The sequence below is a fragment of the Taudactylus pleione genome, unplaced genomic scaffold (assembly GCF_031769625.1).
Source record: "Taudactylus pleione unplaced genomic scaffold, aTauple2 ptg000278l, whole genome shotgun sequence".
NCBI lineage: Eukaryota > Metazoa > Chordata > Amphibia > Anura > Myobatrachidae > Taudactylus > Taudactylus pleione.
The window spans coordinates 645,288-670,353 of NW_028284680.1; the positions used below are offsets into that span (position 1 = coordinate 645,288).

Sequence of the window (25,066 nt, forward strand, 5' to 3'; positions counted from 1 at the left end):
TATATGTACTGTGTGTAGTGTGTACTGTATATGTACTGTGTGTGTAGTGTGTACTGTATATGTACTGTGTGTACGGTATATGTACTGTGTGTGTGTAGTGTGTACTGTATATGTACTGTGTGTAGTGTGTACTGTATATGTACTGTGTGTGTGTAGTGTGTACTGTATATGTACTGTGTGTAGTGTGCACTGTATATGTACTGTGTGTAGTGTGCACTGTATATGTACTGTGTGTAGTGTGTACTGTATATGTACTGTGTGTGTGTAGTGTGTACTGTATATGTACTGTGTACTGTATATGTCCTGTGTGTGTAGTGTGTGTAGTGTAGTGTGCGTGTGTATGTGGTGTTAGGCAGGGGTTAAAATGAGCCGGCACAGGGCAAAACTGTGTTACATCTGTTGTATTTGGTTCTACCTTCACCAGCTCACCCTGTAGGTGTAGTTGTTGTGTGTGTGTAATGTTCCTTTAGACAGTATGGGGTTTAGGGTTTAGGCCCTTTGTAAATTTCAGCTCCAGGCCCATGTGGACCCTAATCTAGCACTGGGCGGGGGGAAGTTTTATGACGAGAACTGAACTCACTCACATTGGAGGCCGTACTCAGATACAAAATCTACACCTGTCACAGGGCTGGTGCAACCGAAGGTGGCGTCTAAAGACGCGGCAAGTGGCATAACAGCGTCTACAGATGCTCACAGTGGGCGTCTCAGTCCTTGCACAATCATACTCACGGATGTGCACCAGGGAAGGGCGTTGTAGTGGCATTAGCCTAACGGCACAGACGGGCGACCGCCGTGCTGTGTCCACCAGTAAATCGGGCTCAGTGGGAGGAGTCATATCGCACAGAGGAACCTTTACCATCTGCCCTAATACACAAACCGCGCTCTCTCAGACACAGCAGGGGCCTCATTCAGAGATTTACGGTGCAATCACAGCTGCCATTTCTTATGTTTGCGGAGGAGCGATGGTTTGTAAACTAGCCCCCTCCCCTAACTGAGACACCCACCGGAGCAAACAGCACCACAACTGCGTACACACTTCTCCGATAGTCAGCCATGTGAGTAATCCTTTAATCACGCAGCATGGGAGCAGGGACGGAGACGCTGGAGCCATCTTATGGATGTAGAGGTCTGCATTGTGATGCATGCGCGAGTTCATCGATAATCGCTCAGCTGAGTAAACATTGGAACAGCGCACATCTCTGATTGAGGCCCAGTGCTCCTAATGGGGAAATTATCACAGAGAATGGGAAAATATTTGCTTGGCTTTACCGGATGACTTAACGTGGCGCTAAACTACTTCCAGGCCTTTACAGCAAACCTCATCGCGATGACAGCATAACAGCCCGTCGTCACTAGGCCACACAGAGCGGGACACATAGCTGGGATCTAGCAGGGACAGGAGCAATATCAGACGGAGATGGCGGATTGCGGACAGGTAAGCAGGGCATAACGCCATTCTGAGACGGTCTTTTTTTCTCAAAATGCAATAAGCTCAGTTTATCGCAGTTACACACACACACATTGTAACACAGCCACAGTGATATAATCGCTACCGTACAATTACACACTGACTGTATCTAGCTCCAAAACAATTCTCAGTGTATCCTGCAGGACAGAAAGAAAACACCTGGAGTACTCATAGGGAACAGCCTGAGATCTGGAAACACATCAGCAGGGGGCGCTGTTACTCTATGTACTTTGTAGGAAAACATTAATATATTATATACATATTTTCTGCATGCGCTGTTTATAGTCAGCGAAGTTCCTCATACTGTATTGCAGATAGTTTAATATATCTACTTTATTTTACTACTTTTACTCTAAATATCTGTATTTTTTTATTACACACGCAAAGTACATATCACCGGTATTCTAGGGAGAAACTACGGCTGGACGCATTTGTACTGTATTATGTATTATTATGTTCTTCTTACTTAGCGGATGGATTTTCTGTAACACTGTCAGCATTGGAATATACAGAGAGAACATGTTACTGGGAAGTATTTACTAATAAGCCCCAAGTACAACGGAGAAACTGAATGTAAAGAAACTGTAAATAAATAATAAATAAATAAAGGAGGCTCCTGCTCTCAGGGATGTCTGGTGCCCTCGTGTCTTGCTTTCTCCAGGCAGCAGCAGCGCCCCGCCCTGCAGGTGAATGGTGCTAGATGTCTTTGGTCAAACCATATAAACACTGAACGTATGTAATGATGCTAAGCATGAATATCATATACTGAGAGCTCTTACTGGAGGCTCCGCTGTGGTGAGTGAAGGTCCCCGGAGGGCAGTCTTGCTCGGAGCTGGTTCCTGCGGGGCAGAACTTTCCCCTGGAGCATGGGTGACCTGAGACAGAGGAGCCTGTGGGGAAGAAGATTAGCCCAAGTTACAGACACTGCCAATCCGAGATCACACCTGGGCAAATACCAGCAAATACACAAAGCACATAGGCTTCCTGGTGATTCCCAACGGGTGTGGTTCATTAGATCGACAATAAAAAGGTCAACACCAAATGGTCGACAGTCAATAGGTCAACAGGGACAAACGTTCAACAAGTATAAAAGGTCAAGACACAAAAGGTCGACATGAATGTAGGTCAACAGGGTCAAACGGTTGACAAAAAAAATAGTAAAAAAAAAAAATTCTACCCCTAATCCTTACTCTAAAGGACGATGCCTAGTGTGTACAACCTAGTTAGCGACGGGACCCGGCATCGGCAAGTTCATAACACACTTACCGATGCCAGCAGTAACGATGGTGTAATGCGGCATTCAGCAGTATGTCCCCCGCTAATGATATCGCCCGTGGGATCTGCATGCAGGGCTGACGACGCGCGGCAGAGTGCATTGTCAGCGACATATCCGTATCGGATGACATATTGTCAAGTGTGTACCCATCTTTACCTTCCCCTTGGAGCCTAACCCTAACCGTCAGGGTAAGTGCCAAACCAGCCCTCCTAGTGCCTAACCCTAACCGCCCCTCCCAGTGCCTAACTCTAACCGTCCCTCCTAGTGCCTAACCGTCCCTCCTAGTGCCTAACCCTATCCGTCCCTCCTAGTGCCTAACCCTAAAAGGCCCTCCTAGTGCCTATCCCTAACCGTCCCTCCTACTGCCTAAACCCTCCCTCCTACTGCCTAACCCTAACCCTCCCTCCTAGTGCCTAACCCTAACCCTACAACCTCCAACTGCCTAACCATAACCCTCCCTCCTAGTGCCTAACCCTAACCCTCCCTCCTAGTGCCTAACTCTAACCGTCCTTCCTAGTGCCTAACCCTAACCCTCCCTCCTGGTGCCTAACTCTAACCGTCCCTCCTAGTGCCTAACCGTCCCTCCTAGTGCCTAACCCTAACCGTCCCTCCTAGTGCCTTTCCCTAACCGTCCCTCCTACTGCCTAACCCTAACCCTCCCTCCTACTGCCTAACCCTAACCCTCCCTCCTACTGCCTAACCCTAACCATCCCTCCTAGTGCCTAACCCTAACCCTCCCTCCTAGTGCCTAACCTTGACCCTCCCTCCTAATGCCTAACCCTAACCCTCCCTCCTAGTGCCTAACCCTAACCTTCCCTCCTAGTGCCTAACCCTAGCCTTCCCTCCTAGTGCCTAACCCTAACCCTCCCCCCTAGTGCCTAACCCTCCCTCCTAGTGCCTAACCCTAACCCTCCCTCCTAGTGCCTAACCCTCCCTCCTAGTGCCTAACTCTAACCGTCCCTCCTAGTGCCTAACCCTGCCCTTCCCTCCTAGTGCCTAACCCTCCTAGTGCCTAACCCTCCTTCCTAGTGCCTAACCCTAACCGTCCCTCCTAGTGCCTAACCCTAACCGTCCCTCCTGGTGCCTAACCCTAACCCTCCCTCCTAGTGCTTAACCCTAACCCTCCCTCCTAGTGCCTAACCCTAACCCTCCCTCCTAGTGCCTAACCCTCCCTCCTAGTGCCTAACCCTAACCCTCCCTCCTAGTGCCTAACCCTAACCCTCCCTCCTAGTGCCTAACCCTAACCGTCCCTCCTGGTGCCTAACCCTAACCCTCCCTCCTAGTGCCTAACCCTAACCCTCCCTCCTAGTGCCTAACCCTAACCGTCCTTCCTGGTGCCTAACTCTAGCCCTCCCGTAAGTGCCTATCCCACAAAAAGAAACAATGTGTCAACCAACTTGTGTCGACCATTCCCATGTCGACGTTTTGTACCTGTCGAGCTAAGCCCATGTTGTCCCCATTTTGCATGTCGACCTTTTGTCCATGTTGACTTATTGACTGTTGACCATCTGGTGTCAACCTATTGCTGGTCGCCCTTTTTTCTGTCGACCTTTCATGCAGAACACACTCCCAATACATCAGGGAACACAGAGCAGCGTCTCTTGCCCAGAGATCATTGTACCACCAGTACCACTGTCTGCACGAGAAGGATAATCCTATGAGCAAATGAGTGTCAGCTCCATCACACAAGGAACCAGAGGACCTGCTGGTGTCACATCATCCCTTTCCAGAGCTGGACAAACCCAAGTCCCCAGGAAGCTTTGTCACCCACAGAGATGTCACGTTTGGGGCTCCTGCTGCTGATCTCAGTGAGAACACGTCTTGCCTGGTGCCTTCAAATCTAACGCTAACCCGGACCTGTTGGGATGGCTCCAGGTATTTCTTGGTTTTGACCATTTCGATCTTTGGTGGCGACGGTAGTAGTGGTGGTTTGTGTTTCAGTTTAGCGCAATGTGCTGCCTGGCAACATTGAAATGCCCGGCTGCACTCGTATTGGCCCATTACGGCAGTACCGGCATTGAAAGCTTTCCTGAGCAAATCTATGGGGTGCCAGGGGAAACCTGCGATGTAGATGAATACGGCAAATCGCGTCCATCTCACTGAATTTCATTATTTTGGCTGAATATAGATTTTATGCAAAATGTGTTTATATTACTATATAAGGCCCAACCATGACACGGGGGCGATTCAGACCCAGAGGCAACGCTGCGCTCACACGCAGCCGACAGGGGCCGAGTATGCAAATCCCACAATCGCACAGCAGGACATAAGGACACCCTCTATGTCTTAGCGTGTGATGGCAATGTCTTTCCAAACCAGTGTATTGACGCCCACTTGCCCTTCGTTCCGCACGTCATCTCCAGGAAGTGAATATAACAATCGTTAACATCGGGAACCATCGGAGGCATCCGCAGTGCTTGTGGTGGACCCTACCCTGCTGCGGGCCCTGCGAGTGCTTCAGACAAAGAAAAAAAAATACAGGGTGACGTGTATAATAACGCAGCCTTGTAATTATGGACGCCCATAAAACGCTGTTTTGCCACTCAGACACGCCTGCGTTCGCACCACCACTCCCCCGTTTTCCAGGACCTTCCCCCGTCACCACCCACAAACAGCGCATTCTGTCAGTCAAACTAGCGGGCATTCTGTGTTGTCCGAGTGATCGCTTCCCGATCGCTATGACTGGCTCACGCATGCACATTTTGCCGCAGACGGGCGACAATCGGTCATGGCGTGCGAGCACAGCGTTGCGTCCGGGTCTGAATCGGGCCCACAGTCTAGATGGGAATAGATACCTGTACTCTCAGCACGGAGCAGAGAGCACATGTAGCATCTGAGCCCTCCTGTAATTTATAGGTGCTGTTTAGAATGTAAAAGGAAATGTCTGATTGGCTGCTGTAAGTTACAGCATCATCTCCCAGAGAACTAGCTTAGATAATGTCCCTAGTAATGCTTTAGTGTATGTAGCTCTGTCTGTACATTCGTCCTCTAAACCAGGCATTGCAACATGCGGCCCATATTTAGTTATTTATTGCCAGATATTTATATAGCGCACACATATTCCGCAGCACTGTACAAAGAATATCTGGCCAATCACATCACTCCCTGCCCCAGTGGAGCTTACACTCTATGGGCCTGATTCAGACTCGCTTGCGAGCGCTCCGGGTCTCGTAGAAAAATGGGGCGTGCTGTCGATGTTGAGTGACAGCACGCCCCCTTTGGTGGGCGGGCAGGGGGCGTGGCTGCCCAGACAGAGGCGTTCCCATGGGAACGCCTACCGTCTGGGGTTGGCCCCACTGACATCACGTGATGTCAGTGGGAGTGCTTTCGGCTCTGTTAGAGCCGAAAGCACTCTAGGGCTTGCGGCAACGAGACCCTACCACAAGGGTCTCGACGCAAGCCCTATGGTCCCTACCATCTTCCTGGCCACTTGCTATAGCTGTGGGTGGTCACCCACAGCTATGCGAGCGGCCAGGAGGCTGCACAGAAGGTCGGCCCTGATTCAGAGCGAGCGCTCTGTCAGAGCGTCCGGCTCTGAATCAGGCCCTATATTCCCTATTACATGCTCACACACATACACACTAGGGTTAAGTTTTGTTTGGGGCCAATTAACCTACCAGTATCATTTTGGAATGTGGGAGGAAACCGGAGTACCCAGAGGAAACCCACGCAAGAACAGAATGGAGAATATACAAACTCCACACAGAATATACAAACTCCACACAGTTAGGGCCGTAGTTGGAAACAAACCCACAACCTCAGTGCTGTGAGGCAGTAATGCTAACCATTACACCAACCGGGCTGCACTTCTACTGTTTTAGAGCTACAAGTAAAAGCACTTTGGCTAGTAGGGCATGCTGTGACTTGCAGTTCTACAACAGCTTGCATTGCCACAACTTGCCAAAGCCTAGTGTAGAGGATAAATAATCTATATTGTTTGTTTTCTTGAAACTTTTTATTTTGGAAGGACACGAGCATGACTTGGAACAGAACACCAGCAGTACCGTACACCAAGGGCACGCTCCATTTTACTAATGAAAATGCATAAACACACAAAAAGGGACAACCAATAACCTTGTGAAATCAGGACACTGTGAAAGGCAGAGGGGGAGGGGGGCGGGAGCCGAAAAGAAGCAGGTACAGTATGGATGAATATACAGTGGTGACCTCATACACTGTGTCCTCAGTCACGCCAAACAGCCCCTCCCAATGCGCCAGATCCAGGCCAGGTCTTTCTCTCTCAAAATGTGAGTCTTATTCAGGTAAATAAAACTACTAGAAGCAACAGCTACACCGAGCCAGGGTGTCCATACAGCGCACAGCTACACCGAGCCAGGGTGTCCATACAGCGCACAGCTACACCGAGCCAGGGTGTCCATACAGCGCACAGCTACACCGAGCCAGGGTGTCCATACAGCGCACAGCTACACCGAGCCAGGGTGTCCATACAGCGCACAGCTACACCGAGCCAGGGTGTCCATACAGCGCACAGCTACACCGAGCCAGGGTGTCCATACAGCGCACAGCTACACCGAGCCAGGGTGCCCACACAGCGCACAGCTACACCGAGCCAGGGTGCCCACACAGCGCACAGCCAGGGTGCCCACACAGAGCACAGCTACACCGAGCCAGGGTGTCCATACAGCGCACAGCTACACCGAGCCAGGGTGTCCATACAGCGCACAGCTACACCGAGCCAGGGTGTCCATACAGCGCACAGCTACACCGAGCCAGGGTGTCCATACAGCGCACAGCTACACCGAGCCAGGGTGTCCATACAGCGCACAGCTACACCGAGCCAGGGTGTCCATACAGCGCACAGCTACACCGAGCCAGGGTGTCCATACAGCGCACAGCTACACCGAGCCAGGGTGTCCATACAGCGCACAGCTACACCGAGCCAGGGTGTCCACACAGCGCACAGCTACACCGAGCCAGGGTGTCCACACAGCGCACAGCTACACCGAGCCAGGGTGCCCACACAGCGCACAGCTACACCGAGCCAGGGTGCCCACACAGCGCACAGCCAGGGTGCCCACACAGAGCACAGCTACACCGAGCCAGGGTGTCCATACAGCGCACAGCTACACCGAGCCAGGGTGTCCATACAGCGCACAGCTACACCGAGCCAGGGTGTCCATACAGCGCACAGCTACACCGAGCCAGGGTGTCCATACAGCGCACAGCTACACCGAGCCAGGGTGCCCACACAGCGCACAGCTACACCGAGCCAGGGTGCCCACACAGCGCACAGCCAGGGTGCCCACACAGAGCACAGCTACACCGAGCCAGGGTGTCCATACAGCGCACAGCTACACCGAGCCAGGGTGTCCATACAGCGCACAGCTACACCGAGCCAGGGTGTCCATACAGCGCACAGCTACACCGAGCCAGGGTGTCCATACAGGGCACAGCTACTCTGAGCCAGGGTGTCAATGCAGAGCACAGCTACACCGAGCCAGGGTGCCCATACAGCGCACAGCTACTCTGAGCCAGAGTGTCCATACAGGGCACAGCTACACCGAGCCAGGGTGCCCACACAGCGCACAGCTACACCGAGCCAGGGTGCCCACACAGCGCACAGCCAGGGTGCCCACACAGCGCACAGCTACACCGAGCCAGGGTGTCCACACAGCGCACAGCTACACCGAGCCAGGGTGTCCATACAGCGCACAGCTACACCGAGCCAGGGTGTCCATACAGCGCACAGCTACACCGAGCCAGGGTGTCCATACAGCGCACAGCTACACCGAGCCAGGGTGTCCATACAGCGCACAGCTACACCGAGCCAGGGTGTCCATACAGCGCACAGCTACACCGAGCCAGGGTGTCCATACAGCGCACAGCTACACCGAGCCAGGGTGTCCATACAGCGCACAGCTACACCGAGCCAGGGTGTCCATACAGCGCACAGCTACACCGAGCCAGGGTGTCCATACAGCGCACAGCTACACCGAGCCAGGGTGTCCATACAGCGCACAGCTACACCGAGCCAGGGTGTCCATACAGCGCACAGCTACACCGAGCCAGGGTGTCCATACAGCGCACAGCTACACCGAGCCAGGGTGTCCATACAGCGCACAGCTACACCGAGCCAGGGTGTCCATACAGCGCACAGCTACACCGAGCCAGGGTGTCAATATACTCTGCCTGATCTATCCGTCTACTCTGCCTGCTCTATCCCTATACTCTGCCTGATCTATACCTATACTCTGCCTGATCTATCCCTATACTCTGCCTGATCTATCCCTATACTCTGCCCGATCTATCCCTATACTCTGCCCGATCTATCCCTATACTCTGCCCGATCTATCCCTATACTCTGCCCGATCTATCCCTATACTCTGCCCGATCTATCCCTATACTCTGCCCGATCTATCCCTATACTCTGCCCGATCTATCCCTATACTCTGCCCGATCTATCCCTATACTCTGCCCGATCTATCCCTATACTCTGCCCGATCTATCCCTATACTCTGCCTGATCTATCCCTATACTCTGCCTGATCTATCCCTATACTCTGCCTGATCTATCCCTATACTCTGCCTGATCTATCCCTATACTCTGCCTGATCTATCCCTATACTCTGCCTGATCTATCCCTATACTCTGCCCGATCTATCCGTATACTCTGCCTGATCTATCCCTATACTCTGCCCGATCTATCCGTATACTCTGCAATGACTGAGATAAACCGGATCACAACCATCACCTTCTTGGCAGAACAGACCCTCCGAGCAGACACTGCAGCTGCCACGGTGCCCTTGCCCGAGTTGATCATTGTAGGTGCCAGCTGGGCACGGATAAGCGTGGGAACTTCTAGTGCCGATGGGACAGTAAAACCCTTTTGGACACAGAGACTCCGCTCCTGGTGGCTGTGATCTTCCATCCATACAGAAGTAACCTACAGGCAGGGACATTGCAATGAGATCAGACCTGTTATAGCTGGAGAAGAGCCGCACACTGGCAGGTGGAGAACTGACCTGCAGGGCACAGGGTGCATTCACTCTGCTGGTCCAGCCCGTCTTTGTCCGAGAAGGTCCCAGCTGGGCATGGAGTAATCGTGGAACCATCGGGACAGAAATGACCTAAAGGGGGCAGAATTGGTGAAGGATATTATTAAATAAAGGTGTTATCACCGAATAATGGGCCTGATTCAGAGCCGCTCGTAAGCGGCCGCTCATTCGCTCCGAGCGATGTTTGCCCAACTGCGCATGCATACGGATCGTTATACGCATGCGCGAACCAGTCAGTGCGGTCGAAATTCATGTGCTCGCAAAATAGCGAATGCCTGATCATTTGAGTGACAGGAGGAGGCGTATGTGGGTGGTAACGGGGGAAGGTGCTTGAAAACGGGGAGTGGAGATCAGAACGCAGGCGTGCTTAAAGGTCAAAACGGGCTTTTTATGGGTGTGCATAATTAATACAGCAGCGTCATTGACCACGTCACTGGGTTATTTTATAGCCAGAACTGCTCGCAAGATTGTGGTAGCAAAAACCAACCACAAGAATAGCGAGCAGTTCATACGCTGGTCGATGTACTCGATTAATCTAATAAATAGCGGACATGACGTAGGATGCGAGCGGCCAGGGGGCGTATTATTCCAAAAAACGACCGGAAGTTTTGTTCGCTCGTTCAGACCTAGAGGTGTGAACAGACCGCAAAGAGCGAACGGTTCATTTGAATAGCCACCCCTATTTTCTGGACGAGCTAGCGCTAATTGTGTCCGGCTCTGAATCAGGCCCAATGAACCCATCACACAGCGGAAGCTGATCCAATATTCAGCCTATTAGTTCACTAGGAGCTTGTGACATCTCTGAACTCTTGGGGCATATTTATCACATATCGCACCTGCGGAATGGCTTTTCCAAGGCGTTACTGATGTGCACAACAGTACATAGATGGCGTAATCACTGATCAATACACAGGACTGAAAGCATTGGCTACAGGGAGCTTTATATGAGGAGCACAAGGTAACCACACTGCTTTGTGCACTGTAAGCGTCCTACACAGTAATGTGGATAAAATCGTCATACCTGGGGGACAGAGCTTGCACTCAGATTGCCCTCCTGAGGTCACATAATGCCCAGAGCGGCAGGTGACTGGCAGATCATTCAATCGATGTAGGTCCTCAGGGCTTTGGGGACAATTGGTGCATACACAAGAGCTGGTCTGTCCGCTGCCATCCTTCGTAAATCCAGGTGGTGTAATATCGGTTTGTATTACACCAGCAATGGGGCAATAGCTTCCTGTAAAATGCCACAGATCAGCCAAGTGACCCCGTCTCCTGTGTAATGTTACTGGCAGACTCACATGGTCAATATGAGCAACCGAGAAATATGCACCATGTTTAAATTGTGAGCTCTTCAACACAGGGCCTCCATTCCTTCTGCCACAACATAAACCAATATATTTAATATATGAAATTAAAAATGTGTCATCTTTGCAAGTGCTCAAATTTTGACCCGTGTCTATGCACAACGGTCACACAGGGATTGTTTGGCGCAGGATAAAAAGGTCCTGGCACTGCCGGGGGTGGGCTCTGGAACTGTGCCAGGGTCCCACATGGTCGCCCATACATGATAAGTATTTTATTTGCCTTTTACCTCACAAAATTATGGAATGTTTCATATTTAGGGAGACAATGAGGGGGGGGGGAGGGGGAGGCGATAAAGTGGATAAGTTGTAATCCAGGGTAGCAACAGGCAATGCAGGGCAGCCAGGAGACAGGGCGGCCAGGAGACAGGGCAGCCAGGAGACAGGGCAGCCAGGAGACAGGGCAGCCAGGAGACAGGGCAGCCAGGAGACAGGGCAGCCAGGAGACAGGGCAGCCAGGAGACAGGGCAGCCAGGAGACAGGGCAGCCAGGAGACAGGGCAGCCAGGAGACAGGGCAGCCAGGAGACAGGGCAGCCAGAAGACAGGGTAGCAACAGGCAATGCAGGGCAGCCAGGAGACAGGGCGGCCAGGAGACAGGGCAGCCAGGAGACAGGGCAGCCAGGAGACAGGGCAGCCAGGAGACAGGGCAGCCAGGAGACAGGGCAGCCAGGAGACAGGGCAGCCAGGAGACAGGGCAGCCAGGAGACAGGGCAGCCAGGAGACAGGGCAGCCAGGAGACAGGGCAGCCAGGAGACAGGGCAGCCAGGAGACAGGGCAGCCAGGAGACAGGGCAGCCAGGAGACAGGGCAGCCAGGAGACAGGGTGGCAACAGGCAATGCAGGGCAGCCAGGAGACAGGGTGGCAAGGAACAATGCATGGTGGCCAGGAGGCAGGGTGGCAACGAGCGAGACAGGGTGGCAACAGAACGTGGCAGGGCGGCAACAGAACGAGGCAGGGCAGCCAGGAGGCAGGGTGGCAATGAACAATGCAGGGTGGCCAGAATGCAGGGTGGCAATGAACAATGCAGGGTGGCCAGGACGCAGGGTGGCAAAGAGCGAGACAGGGTGGCAACGAGAGAGACAGGGTGGCAACAGAACGAGGCAGGGCGGCAACAAAAGAGGCAGGGTGGCAACGAGCGAGACAGGGTGGCAACGAGCGAGACAGGGTGGCAACGAGCGAGACAGGGTGGCAACGAGCGAGACAGGGTGGCAACGAGCGAGACAGGGTGGCAACGAGCGAGACAGGGTGGCAACGAGCGAGACAGGGTGGCAACGAGCGAGACAGGGTGGCAACAAAAGAGGCAGGGTGGCAACAAAAGAGGCAGGGTGGCAACGAGCGAGACAGGGTGGCAACGAGCGAGACAGGGTGGCAACGAGCGAGACAGGGTGGCAACGAGCGAGACAGGGTGGCAACGAGCGAGACAGGGTGGCAACGAGCGAGACAGGGTGGCAACGAGCGAGACTGGGTGGCAACCAGCGAGACTGGGTGGCAACCAGCGAGACAGGGTGGCAACAGAACGAGGCAGGGCGGCCAAGAGGCAGGGTGACAATGAGTGAGACAGGATGGCAACGAATGAGGCAGGGCAGCAAGGAGACAGGGTGGCAATGAACAATGCAGGGTGGCCAGGAGGCAGGGTGGCAATGAACTATGCAGGGTGGCCAGGAGGCAGGGTGGCAATGAACCATGCAGGGTGGCAACGAGCGAGACAGGGTGGCAACAGAACAAGGCAGGACGGCAACGAATGAGGCAAGGTGCCAGGAGGCAGGGTGACAACGAATGAGGCAAGGTGCCAGGAGGCAGGGTGACAACGAATGAGGCAGGGTGCCGGGAGGCAGGGTGAGAAGGAAAGGGAGTGGTACCAGTGCAGTACGTCTAAGTAGCATGTAGTGATAGGATGCAGTACCTGGCAGACATGGCAGACATCTAGCTGTACTCCACGTAGAGAAGAAGCCGGGGGGGCAGTCAGTGCAGTGCGAGCGATTCTGTGCAGGCTCCTGCCCGGGGAGACACAGCTACAGAGACAGAACCGACCCGTTACATAATGGAACAGCCCGACACGTCCATGCTGCTGCTCCATGTAATAACAATGCATATTACACCACGGGGAGCAACCATTCCTTACCTGGTGTACAATCGGGAAACAATATCGCCCGCTAGCGAATTACTGTATAAGCTACGCACTGCTCTAGGGAGTCTGTGTGTGTGTGTGTGTGTGTGTGTGGGGGGGGGGGTAAGATTGTGTGTCGTTCATGTTTGTGTAACATTTAATACATTGCATTGTAATTTGCACAACTTTTGCCGATGTTGTAGAACACACACAATTTCATCAACCGCACTAATTGCGTCAACACGGTGTAAACCTAACAATCACACACGTGAGCGCAGTGTGAACGCAATGAGGTGCCAGTCACAGGCGTTTCGGCTATAGCAGAGTAACAACATCCTGTTTTGTCACATAAGTGCATCGAATGCACTTAAACACATCTGAAGCATATAAAGTGCACGTACTGTAACATGACAACCATAAGCACATCCCAATCCCAGCTTATTACCGCAAACATGGACGCAAAAAGACGCACCTTCCAGTCTCGCCCATCCGGGCACACGAATCCATCAGGACATGGAGCACAGTACAGTTCCCCTTCCCGGGAATACTGGCCTGGGCTACAGGGGCTCAGATACCCAGAGGTAGAGTCACATGAGTAACCGGGAGGACATGGTCTGCAGGCGCAGCCCGAATGTATACTCATGTATCCTGGGGGGCAGGCCTGTGACAGGAGAGAGGGGAGACAGTGAGGTGTGCAACAGCCGTCTTACATACACGTATGATCTCTTCTTACCTGGCAGTCATGTATGTTGCTTTTCCCAGGAGACGGGTTCGCTGTACCTGTTGGGCATTTTCTAGGAGCAGCAGATTCTCCTGGGCAGCTGGAAGATACACAGAGCAAAGGCGGATATCACACATACTATTATTACAGCAGGCCTGGCACAAAAAGAACGTACAGGACAATAACAACCAAACAGCTCAAACACACACACACACAAGCCAAGCATTGGTGATCACCTCTCCTTTACCTTCAACCACCGGTCCAGGTGTTATAGCCATTTCCCATCCAGAACAATTGGCTGTCGCCTTACTCCACTTCAATGAGAGCGAACCCACTAAGCCTAACTATTAACATAAACTAACCCCAAGTGTCGCTCTTTTCCGCAACCACAAAACCAACCATCATACATTCAACTAACAAAAACAAAAAGAGGGAGGGAGAGAGGGTGGGAAGAGGCTGGAACAAAGAGGCAGATTTGCATACATCACTCCTTTATATACTCTTAGACCACTCCCCATGAAACATTCATTGGCTGCATAAGACCAGCTAACACTTAAAGGGGCAATAGCCAACACGTTATTAAACTGGCAACACTCAAAACACTGGTGGTTTAATGTCCCTCATGTTTACATGTCATCCTTCGGGCTTCCTTTGCTCAGTGGTGCAGTATTCGGGTGCACACATAGGGGTCACCATATGGGTTATTATGATGCTTTAATACCATCAGTATGCAGCAACAGGAAATAAGAGACAATCTAGCCCCCATCCAGCGAAACTGCCCAAAGATAGGTGTGCCAAGCTTGTGGCATCATATTCAAAGAGACTTGAGGCTGTAATTGCTGCCAAAGGTGCATCAACAAAGTATTGAGCAAAGGCCGTGACTACTTATGTACATGTGATTCCTTAGTTATTTTTTTTTTAATAAATTTGCAAAAATCTCAAAAAACTTTTTACACGTTATCATTATGGGGTACTGTGTGTATAATTTTGAGGACAAAAATTAAATTATTCCATTTTGGAATAAGGCTGTAACATAACAAAATGTGGAAAAAGTGAAGCGTTGTGAATACTTTCCGGATGCACTGTTCTGTATATCTGCTGTACTTGGCACAAGCACATCCCCCCAGACGAATTGCATTGGACATAGATAACATATAAAATGACGAATAAAAGGGAAAAATAATAATCATACCTTCCGAGATGATTTCAAATAATCAATATCATGAGCTGAATCTATTTTGTACCTGTGACCACCAAGATATATTACATCCATCAATCACCAATCACCGCAGTTACCGAGAGAGGGACAGAAAAATGAATGATACAAAAGGAATTGTAATAATGGAACGCAGAGAGATATGTCAGATACTGGGGCCTCCTGGGAACGTCCCCATCAGCTGAAGCCCAACAACCATCAAACCAGGTAAAACTGAATATTATCCTAACAGGGAGACTGGGAGAGCATAGTACAGAGTTGCGAGGGACAATACGGGACACATCACCTCATGGGCATATTATAGATTTACCTTACAGATGTGTCCTCATACACTTTTATTGCTGCAGTCGCGTCCCTCTTGCGTGAGACTCTGCTAGGGCTGTGCGTCTATTTCATGTCTATTTGTCCAAACATGTCTCTCAGTCTAGGACGCACCAGGGACTACGCTGAGTAATGTGATATGTGACACCTGTATATCTGTGTGCTCCTGAGTCTGTATATAGGAGACTGCGCTGAGTAATGTGACACCTGTATATCTGTGTGCTCCTGAGTCTGTATATGGGAGACTGCGCTGAGTAATGTGATGTGTGACACCTGTATATCTGTGTGCTCCTGAGTCTGTATATAGGAGACTGCGCTGAGTAATGTGATATGTGACACCTGTATATCTGTGTGCTCCTGAGTCTGTATATAGGAGACTGCGCTGAGTAATGTGATATGTGACACCTGTATATCTGTGTGCTCCTGAGTCTGTATATGGGAGACTGCGCTGAGTAATGTGATATGTGACACCTGTATATCTGTGTGCTCCTGAGTCTGTATATGGGAGACTGCGCTGAGTAATGTGATATGTGACACCTGTATATCTGTGTGCTCCTGAGTCTGTATATAGGAGACTGTGCTGAGTAATGTGATATGTGACACCTGTATATCTGTGTGCTCCTGAGTCTGTATATGGGAGACTGTGCTGAGTAATGTGATATGTGACACCTGTATATCTGTGTGCTCCTGAGTCTGTATATGGGAGACTGCGCTGAGTAATGTGATATGTGGCACCTGTATATCTGTGTGCTCCTGAGTCTGTATATAGGAGACTGTGCTGAGTAATGTGACACCTGTATATCTGTGTGCTCCTGAGTCTGTATATGGGAGACTGTGCTGTGTAATGTGATATGTGACACCTGTATATCTGTGTGCTCCTGAGTCTGTATATGGGAGACTGCGCTGAGTAATGTGATATGTGACACCTGTATATCTGTATGCTCCTGAGTCTGTATATAGGAGACTGCGCTGAGTAATGTGATATGTGACACCTGTATATCTGTATGCTCCTGAGTCTGTATATAGGAGACTGTGCTGAGTAATGTGATATGTGACACCAGTATATCTGTGTGCTCCTGAGTCTGTATATGGGAGACTGCGCTGAGTAATGTGATATGTGACACCTGTAAATCTGTGTGCTCCTGAGTCTGTATATGGGAGACTGCGCTGAGTAATGTGATATGTGACACCTGTAAATCTGTGTGCTCCTGAGTCTGTATATGGAGACTGCGCTGAGTAATGTGATATGTGACACCTGTATATCTGTGTGCTCCTGAGTCTGTATATGGGAGACTGCGCTGAGTAATGTGATATGTGACACCTGTAAATCTGTGTGCTCCTGAGTCTGTATATGGGAGACTGCGCTGAGTAATGTGATATGTGACACCTGTAAATCTGTGTGCTCCTGAGTCTGTATATGGAGACTGCGCTGAGTAATGTGATATGTGACACCTGTATATCTGTGTGCTCCTGAGTCTGTATATGGGAGACTGCGCTGAGTAATGTGATATGTGACACCTGTAAATCTGTGTGCTCCTGAGTCTGTATATGGAGACTGCGCTGAGTAATGTGATATGTGACACCTGTAAATCTGTGTGCTCCTGAGTCTGTATATGGGAGACTGCGCTGAGTAATGTGATATGTGACACCTGTAAATCTGTGTGCTCCTGAGTCTGTATATGGAGACTGCGCTGAGTAATGTGATATGTGACACCTGTATATCTGTGTGCTCCTGAGTCTGTATATGGGAGACTGCGCTGAGTAATGTGATATGTGACACACGTATATCTGTGTGCACCTGAGTCTGTATATAGGAGACTGCGCTGAGTAATGTGATATGTGACACCTGTAAATCTGTGTGCTCCTGAGTCTGTATATGGAGACTGCGCTGAGTAATGTGATATGTGACACCTGTATATCTGTGTGCTCCTGAGTCTGTATATGGGAGACTGCGCTGAGTAATGTGATATGTGACACACGTATATCTGTGTGCACCTGAGTCTGTATATAGGAGACTGTGCTGAGTGATGTGATATGTGACACCTGTATATCTGTGTGCTCCTGAGTCTGTATATAGGAGACTGCGCTGTGTAATGTGATATGGTGTCACTCAGGAGCACACAGATATACAGGTGTCACATATCACATTACTCAGCGCAGTCTCCTATATACAGACTCAGGAGCACACAGATATACAGGTGTCACCTATCACATTACTCAGCGCAGTCTCCATATACAGACTCAGGAGCACACAGATATACAGGTGTCACATATCACATTACTCAGCGCAGTCTCCTATATACAGACTCAGGAGCACACAGATATACAGGTGTCACATATCACATTACTCAGCGCAGTCTCCCATATACAGACTCAGGAGCACACAGATATACAGGTGTCACATTACTCAGCGCAGTCTCCTATATACAGACTCAGGAGCACACAGATATACAGGTGTCACATATCACATTACTCAGCACAGTCTCCTATATACAGACTCAGGAGCACACAGATATACAGGTGTCACATATCACATTACTCAGCACAGTCTCCTATATACAGACTCAGGAGCACACAGATATACAGGTGTCACATATCACATTACTCAGCACAGTCTCCTATATACAGACTCAGGAGCACACAGATATACAGGTGTCACCTATCACAGTACTCAGCACAGTCTCCTATATACAGACTCAGGAGCACACAGATATACAGGTGTCACATATCACATTACTCAGCGCAGTCTCCCATATACAGACTCAGGAGCACACAGATATACAGGTGTCACATATCACATTACTCAGCGCAGTCTCCCATATACAGACTCAGGAGCACACAGATATACAGGTGTCACCTATCACATTACTCAGCGCAGTCTCCCATATACAGACTCAGGAGCACACAGATATACAAGTGTCACATATCACAGTACTCTGCACAGTCTCCCATATACAGTCAAAGGAGCACACAGATATACAGGTGTCACATATCACATTACTCAGCGCAGTCTCCCATATACAGACTCAGGAGCACACAGATATACAGTTGTCACATATCACATTACTCAGCGCAGTCTCCTATATACAGACTCAGGAGCACACAGATATACAGGTGTCACATATCACATTACTCAGCGCAGTCTCCCATATACAGACTCAGGAGCACACAGATATACAGGTGTCACATATCACATTACTCAGCGCAGTCTCCAATATACAGACTCAGGAGCACACAGATATACAGGTGTCACCTATCACATTACTCAGCACAGTCTCCTATATACAGACTCAGGAGCACACAGATATACAGGTGTCACATATCACATTACTCAGCGCAGTCTCCTATATACAGACTCAGGAGCACACAGATATACAGGTGTCACCTATCACATTACTCAGCGCAGTCTCCATATACAGACTCAGGAGCACACAGATATACAGGTGTCACATATCACATTACTCAGCGCAGTCTCCTATATACAGACTCAGGAGCACACAGATATACAGGTGTCACATATCACATTACTCAGCGCAGTCTCCCATATACAGACTCAGGAGCACACAGATATACAGGTGTCACATTACTCAGCGCAGTCTCCTATATACAGACTCAGGAGCACACAGATATACAGGTGTCACATATCACATTACTCAGCGCAGTCTCCCATATACAGACTCAGGAGCACACAGATATACAGGTGTCACATATCACATTACTCAGCGCAGTCTCCCATATACAGACTCAGGAGCACACAGATATACAGGTGTCACATATCACATTACTCAGCGCAGTCTCCTATATACAGACTCAGGAGCACACAGATATACAGGTGTCACATATCACATTACTCAGCACAGTCTCCTATATACAGACTCAGGAGCACACAGATATACAGGTGTCACATATCATATTACTCAGCGCAGTCTCCCATATACAGACTCAGGAGCACACAGATATACAGGTGTCACATATCACATTACTCAGCGCAGTCTCCATATACAGACACAGGAGCACACAGATATACAGGTGTCACATATCACATTACTCAGCGCAGTCTCCTATATACAGACTCAGGAGCACACAAATATACAGGTGTCACATATCACATTACTCAGCGCAGTCTCCTATATACAGACTCAGGAGCACACAGATATACAGGTGTCACATATCACATTACTCAGCGCAGTCTCCCATATACAGACTCAGGAGCACACAGATATACAGGTGTCACATTACTCAGCGCAGTCTCCTATATACAGACTCAGGAGCACACAGATATACAGGTGTAACATATCACATTACTCAGCGCAGTCTCCCATATACAGACTCAGGAGCACACAGATATACAGGTGTCACATATCACATTACTCAGCGCAGTCTCCCATATACAGACTCAGGAGCACACAGATATACAGGTGTCACATATCACATTACTCAGCGCAGTCTCCATATACAGACACAGGAGCACACAGATATACAGGTGTCACATATCACATTACTCAGCGCAGTCTCCTATATACAGACACAGGAGAACACAGATATACAGGTGTCACATATCACATTACTCAGCACAGTCTCCCATATACAGACTCAGGAGCACACAGATATACAGGTGTCACATATCACATTACTCAGCACAGTCTCCTATATACAGACTCAGGAGCACACAGATATACAGGTGTCACATATCACATTACTCAGCGCAGTCTCCTATATACAGACTCAGGAGCACACAGATATACAGGTGTCACATATCACATTACTCAGCGCAGTCTCCCATATACAGACTCAGGAGCACACAGATATACAGGTGTCACATTACTCAGCGCAGTCTCCTATATACAGACTCAGGAGCACACAGATATACAGGTGTCACATATCACATTACTCAGCGCAGTCTCCCATATACAGACTCAGGAGCACACAGATATACAGGAGTCACATATCACATTACTCAGCGCAGTCTCCATATACAGACTCAGGAGCACACAGATATACAGGTGTCACATATCACATTACTCAGCACAGTCTCCTATATACAGACTCAGGAGCACACACATATACAGGTGTCACATATCACATTACTCAGCGCAGTCTCCCATATACAGACTCAGGAGCACACAGATATACAGGTGTCACATATCACATTACTCAGCACAGTCTCCCATATACAGACTCAAGAGCACACAGATATACAGGTGTCACATACCACATTACTCAGCGTAGTCTCCCATATACAGACTCAGGAGCACACAGATATACAGGTGTCACATATCACATTACTCAGCGCAGTCTCCCATATACAGACTCAGGAGCACACAGATATACAGGTGTCACATATCACATTACTCAGCGCAGTCTCCCATATACAGACTCAGGAGCACACAGATATACAGGTGTCACATATCACATTACTCAGCACAGTCTCCTATATACAGACTCAGGAGCACACAGATATACAGGTGTCACATATCACATTACTCAGCGCAGTCTCCCATATACAGACTCAGGAGCACACAGATATACAGGTGTCACATATCACATTACTCAGCGCAGTCTCCCATATACAGACTCAGGAGCACACAGATATACAGGTGTCACATATCACATTACTCAGCGCAGTCTCCTATATACAGACTCAGGAGCACACAAATATACAGGTGTCACATATCACATTACTCAGCGCAGTCTCCCATATACAGACTCAGGAGCACACAGATATACAGGTGTCACATTACTCAGCGCAGTCTCCCATATACAGACTCAGGAGCACACAGATATACAGGTGTCACATTACTCAGCGCAGTCTCCTATATACAGACTCAGGAGCACACAGATATACAGGTGTCACATATCACATTACTCAGCGCAGTCTCCCATATACAGACTCAGGAGCACACAGATATACAGGTGTCACATATCACATTACTCAGCGCAGTCTCCATATACAGACACAGGAGCACACAGATATACAGGTGTCACATATCACATTACTCAGCGCAGTCTCCTATATACAGACTCAGGAGCACACAAATATACAGGTGTCACATATCACATTACTCAGCGCAGTCTCCTATATACAGACTCAGGAGCACACAGATATACAGGTGTCACATATCACATTACTCAGCGCAGTCTCCCATATACAGACTCAGGAGCACACAAATATACAGGTGTCACATATCACATTACTCAGCGCAGTCTCCCATATACAGACTCAGGAGCACACAGATATACAGGTGTCACATATCACATTACTCAGCGCAGTCTCCCATATACAGACTCAGGAGCACACAGATATACAGGTGTCACATATCACATTACTCAGCGCAGTCTCCCATATACAGACTCAGGAGCACACAGATATACAGGTGTCACATATCACATTACTCAGCACAGTCTCCATATACAGACTCAGGAGCACACAGATATACAGGTGTCACATATCACATTACTCAGCGCAGTCTCCTATATACAGACTCAGGAGCACACAGATATACAGGTGTCACATATCACATTACTCAGCGCAGTCTCCCATATACAGACTCAGGAGCACACAGATATACAGGTGTCACATATCACATTACTCAGCGCAGTCTCCCATATACAGACTCAGGAGCACACAGATATACAGGTGTCACATATCACATTACTCAGCACAGTCTCCATATACAGACTCAGGAGCACACAGATATACAGGTGTCACATATCACATTACTCAGCACAGTCTCCTATATACAGACTCAGGAGCACACACATATACAGGTGTCACATATCACATTACTCAGCGCAGTCTAGGCCAGCCATATGAAACATGCAGCCAGAGGTATTACTACCCATCTGGGGCTCCTCCAGTCAGTCAGGGAATAGCAAGATCTGTCCGGAGTCTGGAGACCTGTCCTTCCCAGGTGGTATCCTAATTTTCCCTCCGTTTTTTTGTTACGCAATAAAGCAGAAAAAATTATGTTTTACAGTCCAACATGTATTTCTCACCTCTTTTCTTCCTTTAAAAGTTCAATGCTTTCAGGATTCAAATACTTTTGTATTCTGGAGTTTATCTAGATTAATAATTCAATGTAATTATTTTCTGTGTGACAAAAGTGAAAGCCTAGCTCATTAAGATTGCAAAAACAAGGTCATCACCTCTTTCCTGCTTTTAAAGGGTAAAGGACAAACAACCCACAAGGTCAAGAGGTTGAGTATAATATCTTATATCCGTATAGCCAAATATGGCTTAAAGTCAAAATTGAAACCTCTCAGTATTAGTTTTACTTTCTAGGTATTTGATTAAAATTAACATGATTTAATTTAACCAATCATCTGAAGCTACGGAAATACGGACCAATCATGATGCAGAAATCTATAATGTATTCATGACATATTTACTTTTGCTTCGCCTCTTTCTGCTCCTATTTGGTATGATACATAAAACACTGGGCCTGAGGGTCAGAGCTGATACTACGTATGCAGAACTGCAAGACGATAACCTGAATTATTTTTTGTCTGCAATAAAAAAAAAATTCTTTATTCACCACAACATCGCCAATGGGCATTGGGAATCATTATTACTGCTTTAACATAGTGTTATAGTAGTAATGAATGCTACAGTAATAGTGTACAATTTGTACACAATAAAGTACTTATCACATACATTAGACAGACTTCATGTAACATGAGACTGTTCTAATCATAATGTGAAGGGTACAGTACAATTATACTATAAATTACAATAATAAAGTGTGGAACTCTCATATTTAGAGAGGGGGGAGATGAGAGAGGGAACCAAAGCTGTTTCTGCCCTTAGGTGTCATTACAGCATCATCAGCCCTGTTATCTAATATCGCTGTCTAATATAGGTGTCACTATGACATCAGCCCTGTTATCTAATATCACTGTCTAATATAGGTGTCACTATGACATCAGCCCTGTTATCTAATATCACTGTCTAATATAGGTGTCATTACAGCATCATCAGCCCTGTTATCTAATATCGCTGTCTAATATAGGTGTCACTATGACATCAGCCCTGTTATCTAATATCACTGTCTAATATAGGTGTCATTACAGCATCATCAGCCCTATTATCTAATATCGCTGTCTAATATAGGTGTCATTACAGCATCATCAGCCCTGTTATCTAATATCGCTGTCTAATATAGGTGTTATTACAGCATCATCAGCCCTGTTATCTAATATCACTGTCTAATATAGGTGTCACTATGACATCAGCCCTGTTATCTAATAAAGCGGTCTAATATAGGTGTTATTACAGCATCATCAGCCCTGTTATCTAATATCGCTGTCTAATATAGGTGTCACTATGACATCAGCCCTGTTATCTAATATCGCTGTCTAATATAGGTGTCACTATGACATCAGCCCTGTTATCTAATATCGCTGTCTAATATAGGTGTCACTATGACATCAGCCCTGTTATCTAATATCGCTATCTAATATATGTGTCACTATGACATCAGCCCTGTTATCTAATAAAGCTGTCTAATATAGGTGTTATTACAGCATCATCAGCCCTGTTATCTAATATCACTGTCTAATATAGGTGTCACTATGACATCAGCCCTGTTATCTAATATCGCTGTCTAATATAGGTGTCACTATGACATCAGCCCTGTTATCTAATATCGCTGTCTAATATAGGTGTCACTATGACATCAGCCCTGTTATCTAATATCGCTGTCTAATATAGGTGTCACTATGACATCAGCCCTGTTATCTAATATCGCTATCTAATATATGTGTCACTATGACATCAGCCCTGTTATCTAATATCGCTGTCTAATATAGGTGTCACTATGACATCAGGCTTGTTATCTAATATCGCTGTCTAATATAGGTGTCACTATAACATCAGCCCTGTTATCTAATATCGCTGTCTAATATACAGTAGGTGTCACTATGACATCAGCCCTGTTATCTAATATCGCTGTCTAATATAGGTGTCACTAAAGCATCAGGCCTGTTATCTAATATCGCTGTCTAATATAGGTGTCACTATGACATCAGCCCTGTTATCTAATATCGCTGTTTAATATACAGTAGGTGTCACTATGACATCAGCCCTGTTATCTAATATCGCTGTCTAATATAGGTGTCACTATGACATCAGCCCTGTTATCTAATATCGCTGTCTAATATAGGTGTCATTACAGCATCATCAGCCCTGTTATGTAATATCACTATCTAATATATGTGTCACTATGACATCAGCCCTGTTATGTAATATCGCTGTCTAATATAGGTGTCATTACAGCATCATCAGCCCTGTTATCTAATATCACTATCTAATATATGTGTCACTATGACATCAGCCCTGTTATCTAATATCGCTGTCTAATATAGGTGTCACTATGACATCAGCCCTGTTATCTAATATCGCTGTATTCCAGGTGGTAAATTATTTATCAGACCTTTGGGTAAATGGCTGAATATTGGTAATATTGCGGCCTCCATGGTGTGTAGCTGACAGATGCTGTTTAAGGTCCTTTTCTGGTTAGTAAAACTCACTTTATTACACAGTAACATATAGATAAACTCCCCGACTCCAGCCTGATGGTCT

At 48.2% G+C, this 25,066-nt stretch overlaps 1 protein-coding gene across 1 annotated transcript in view; it reads right to left on the reverse strand.

The window, feature by feature from the left end:
• The window catches only part of LOC148513469 (uncharacterized), a 466,228-nt gene that overhangs the window by 440,293 nt on the left and 869 nt on the right, over positions 1-25,066 (reverse strand). The window contains exons 3-9 of the mRNA XM_088481822.1: positions 13,962-14,049; positions 13,701-13,889; positions 13,025-13,133; positions 10,781-10,993; positions 9,727-9,831; positions 9,456-9,647; positions 2,248-2,358 (exon numbers count right to left, since the gene is read on the reverse strand). Of these exons, the coding sequence (XP_088337948.1) occupies positions 2,248-2,358; positions 9,456-9,647; positions 9,727-9,831; positions 10,781-10,993; positions 13,025-13,133; positions 13,701-13,889; positions 13,962-14,049 (1,007 nt within the window). The remainder of the gene's footprint in view (positions 1-2,247; positions 2,359-9,455; positions 9,648-9,726; positions 9,832-10,780; positions 10,994-13,024; positions 13,134-13,700; positions 13,890-13,961; positions 14,050-25,066) is intronic.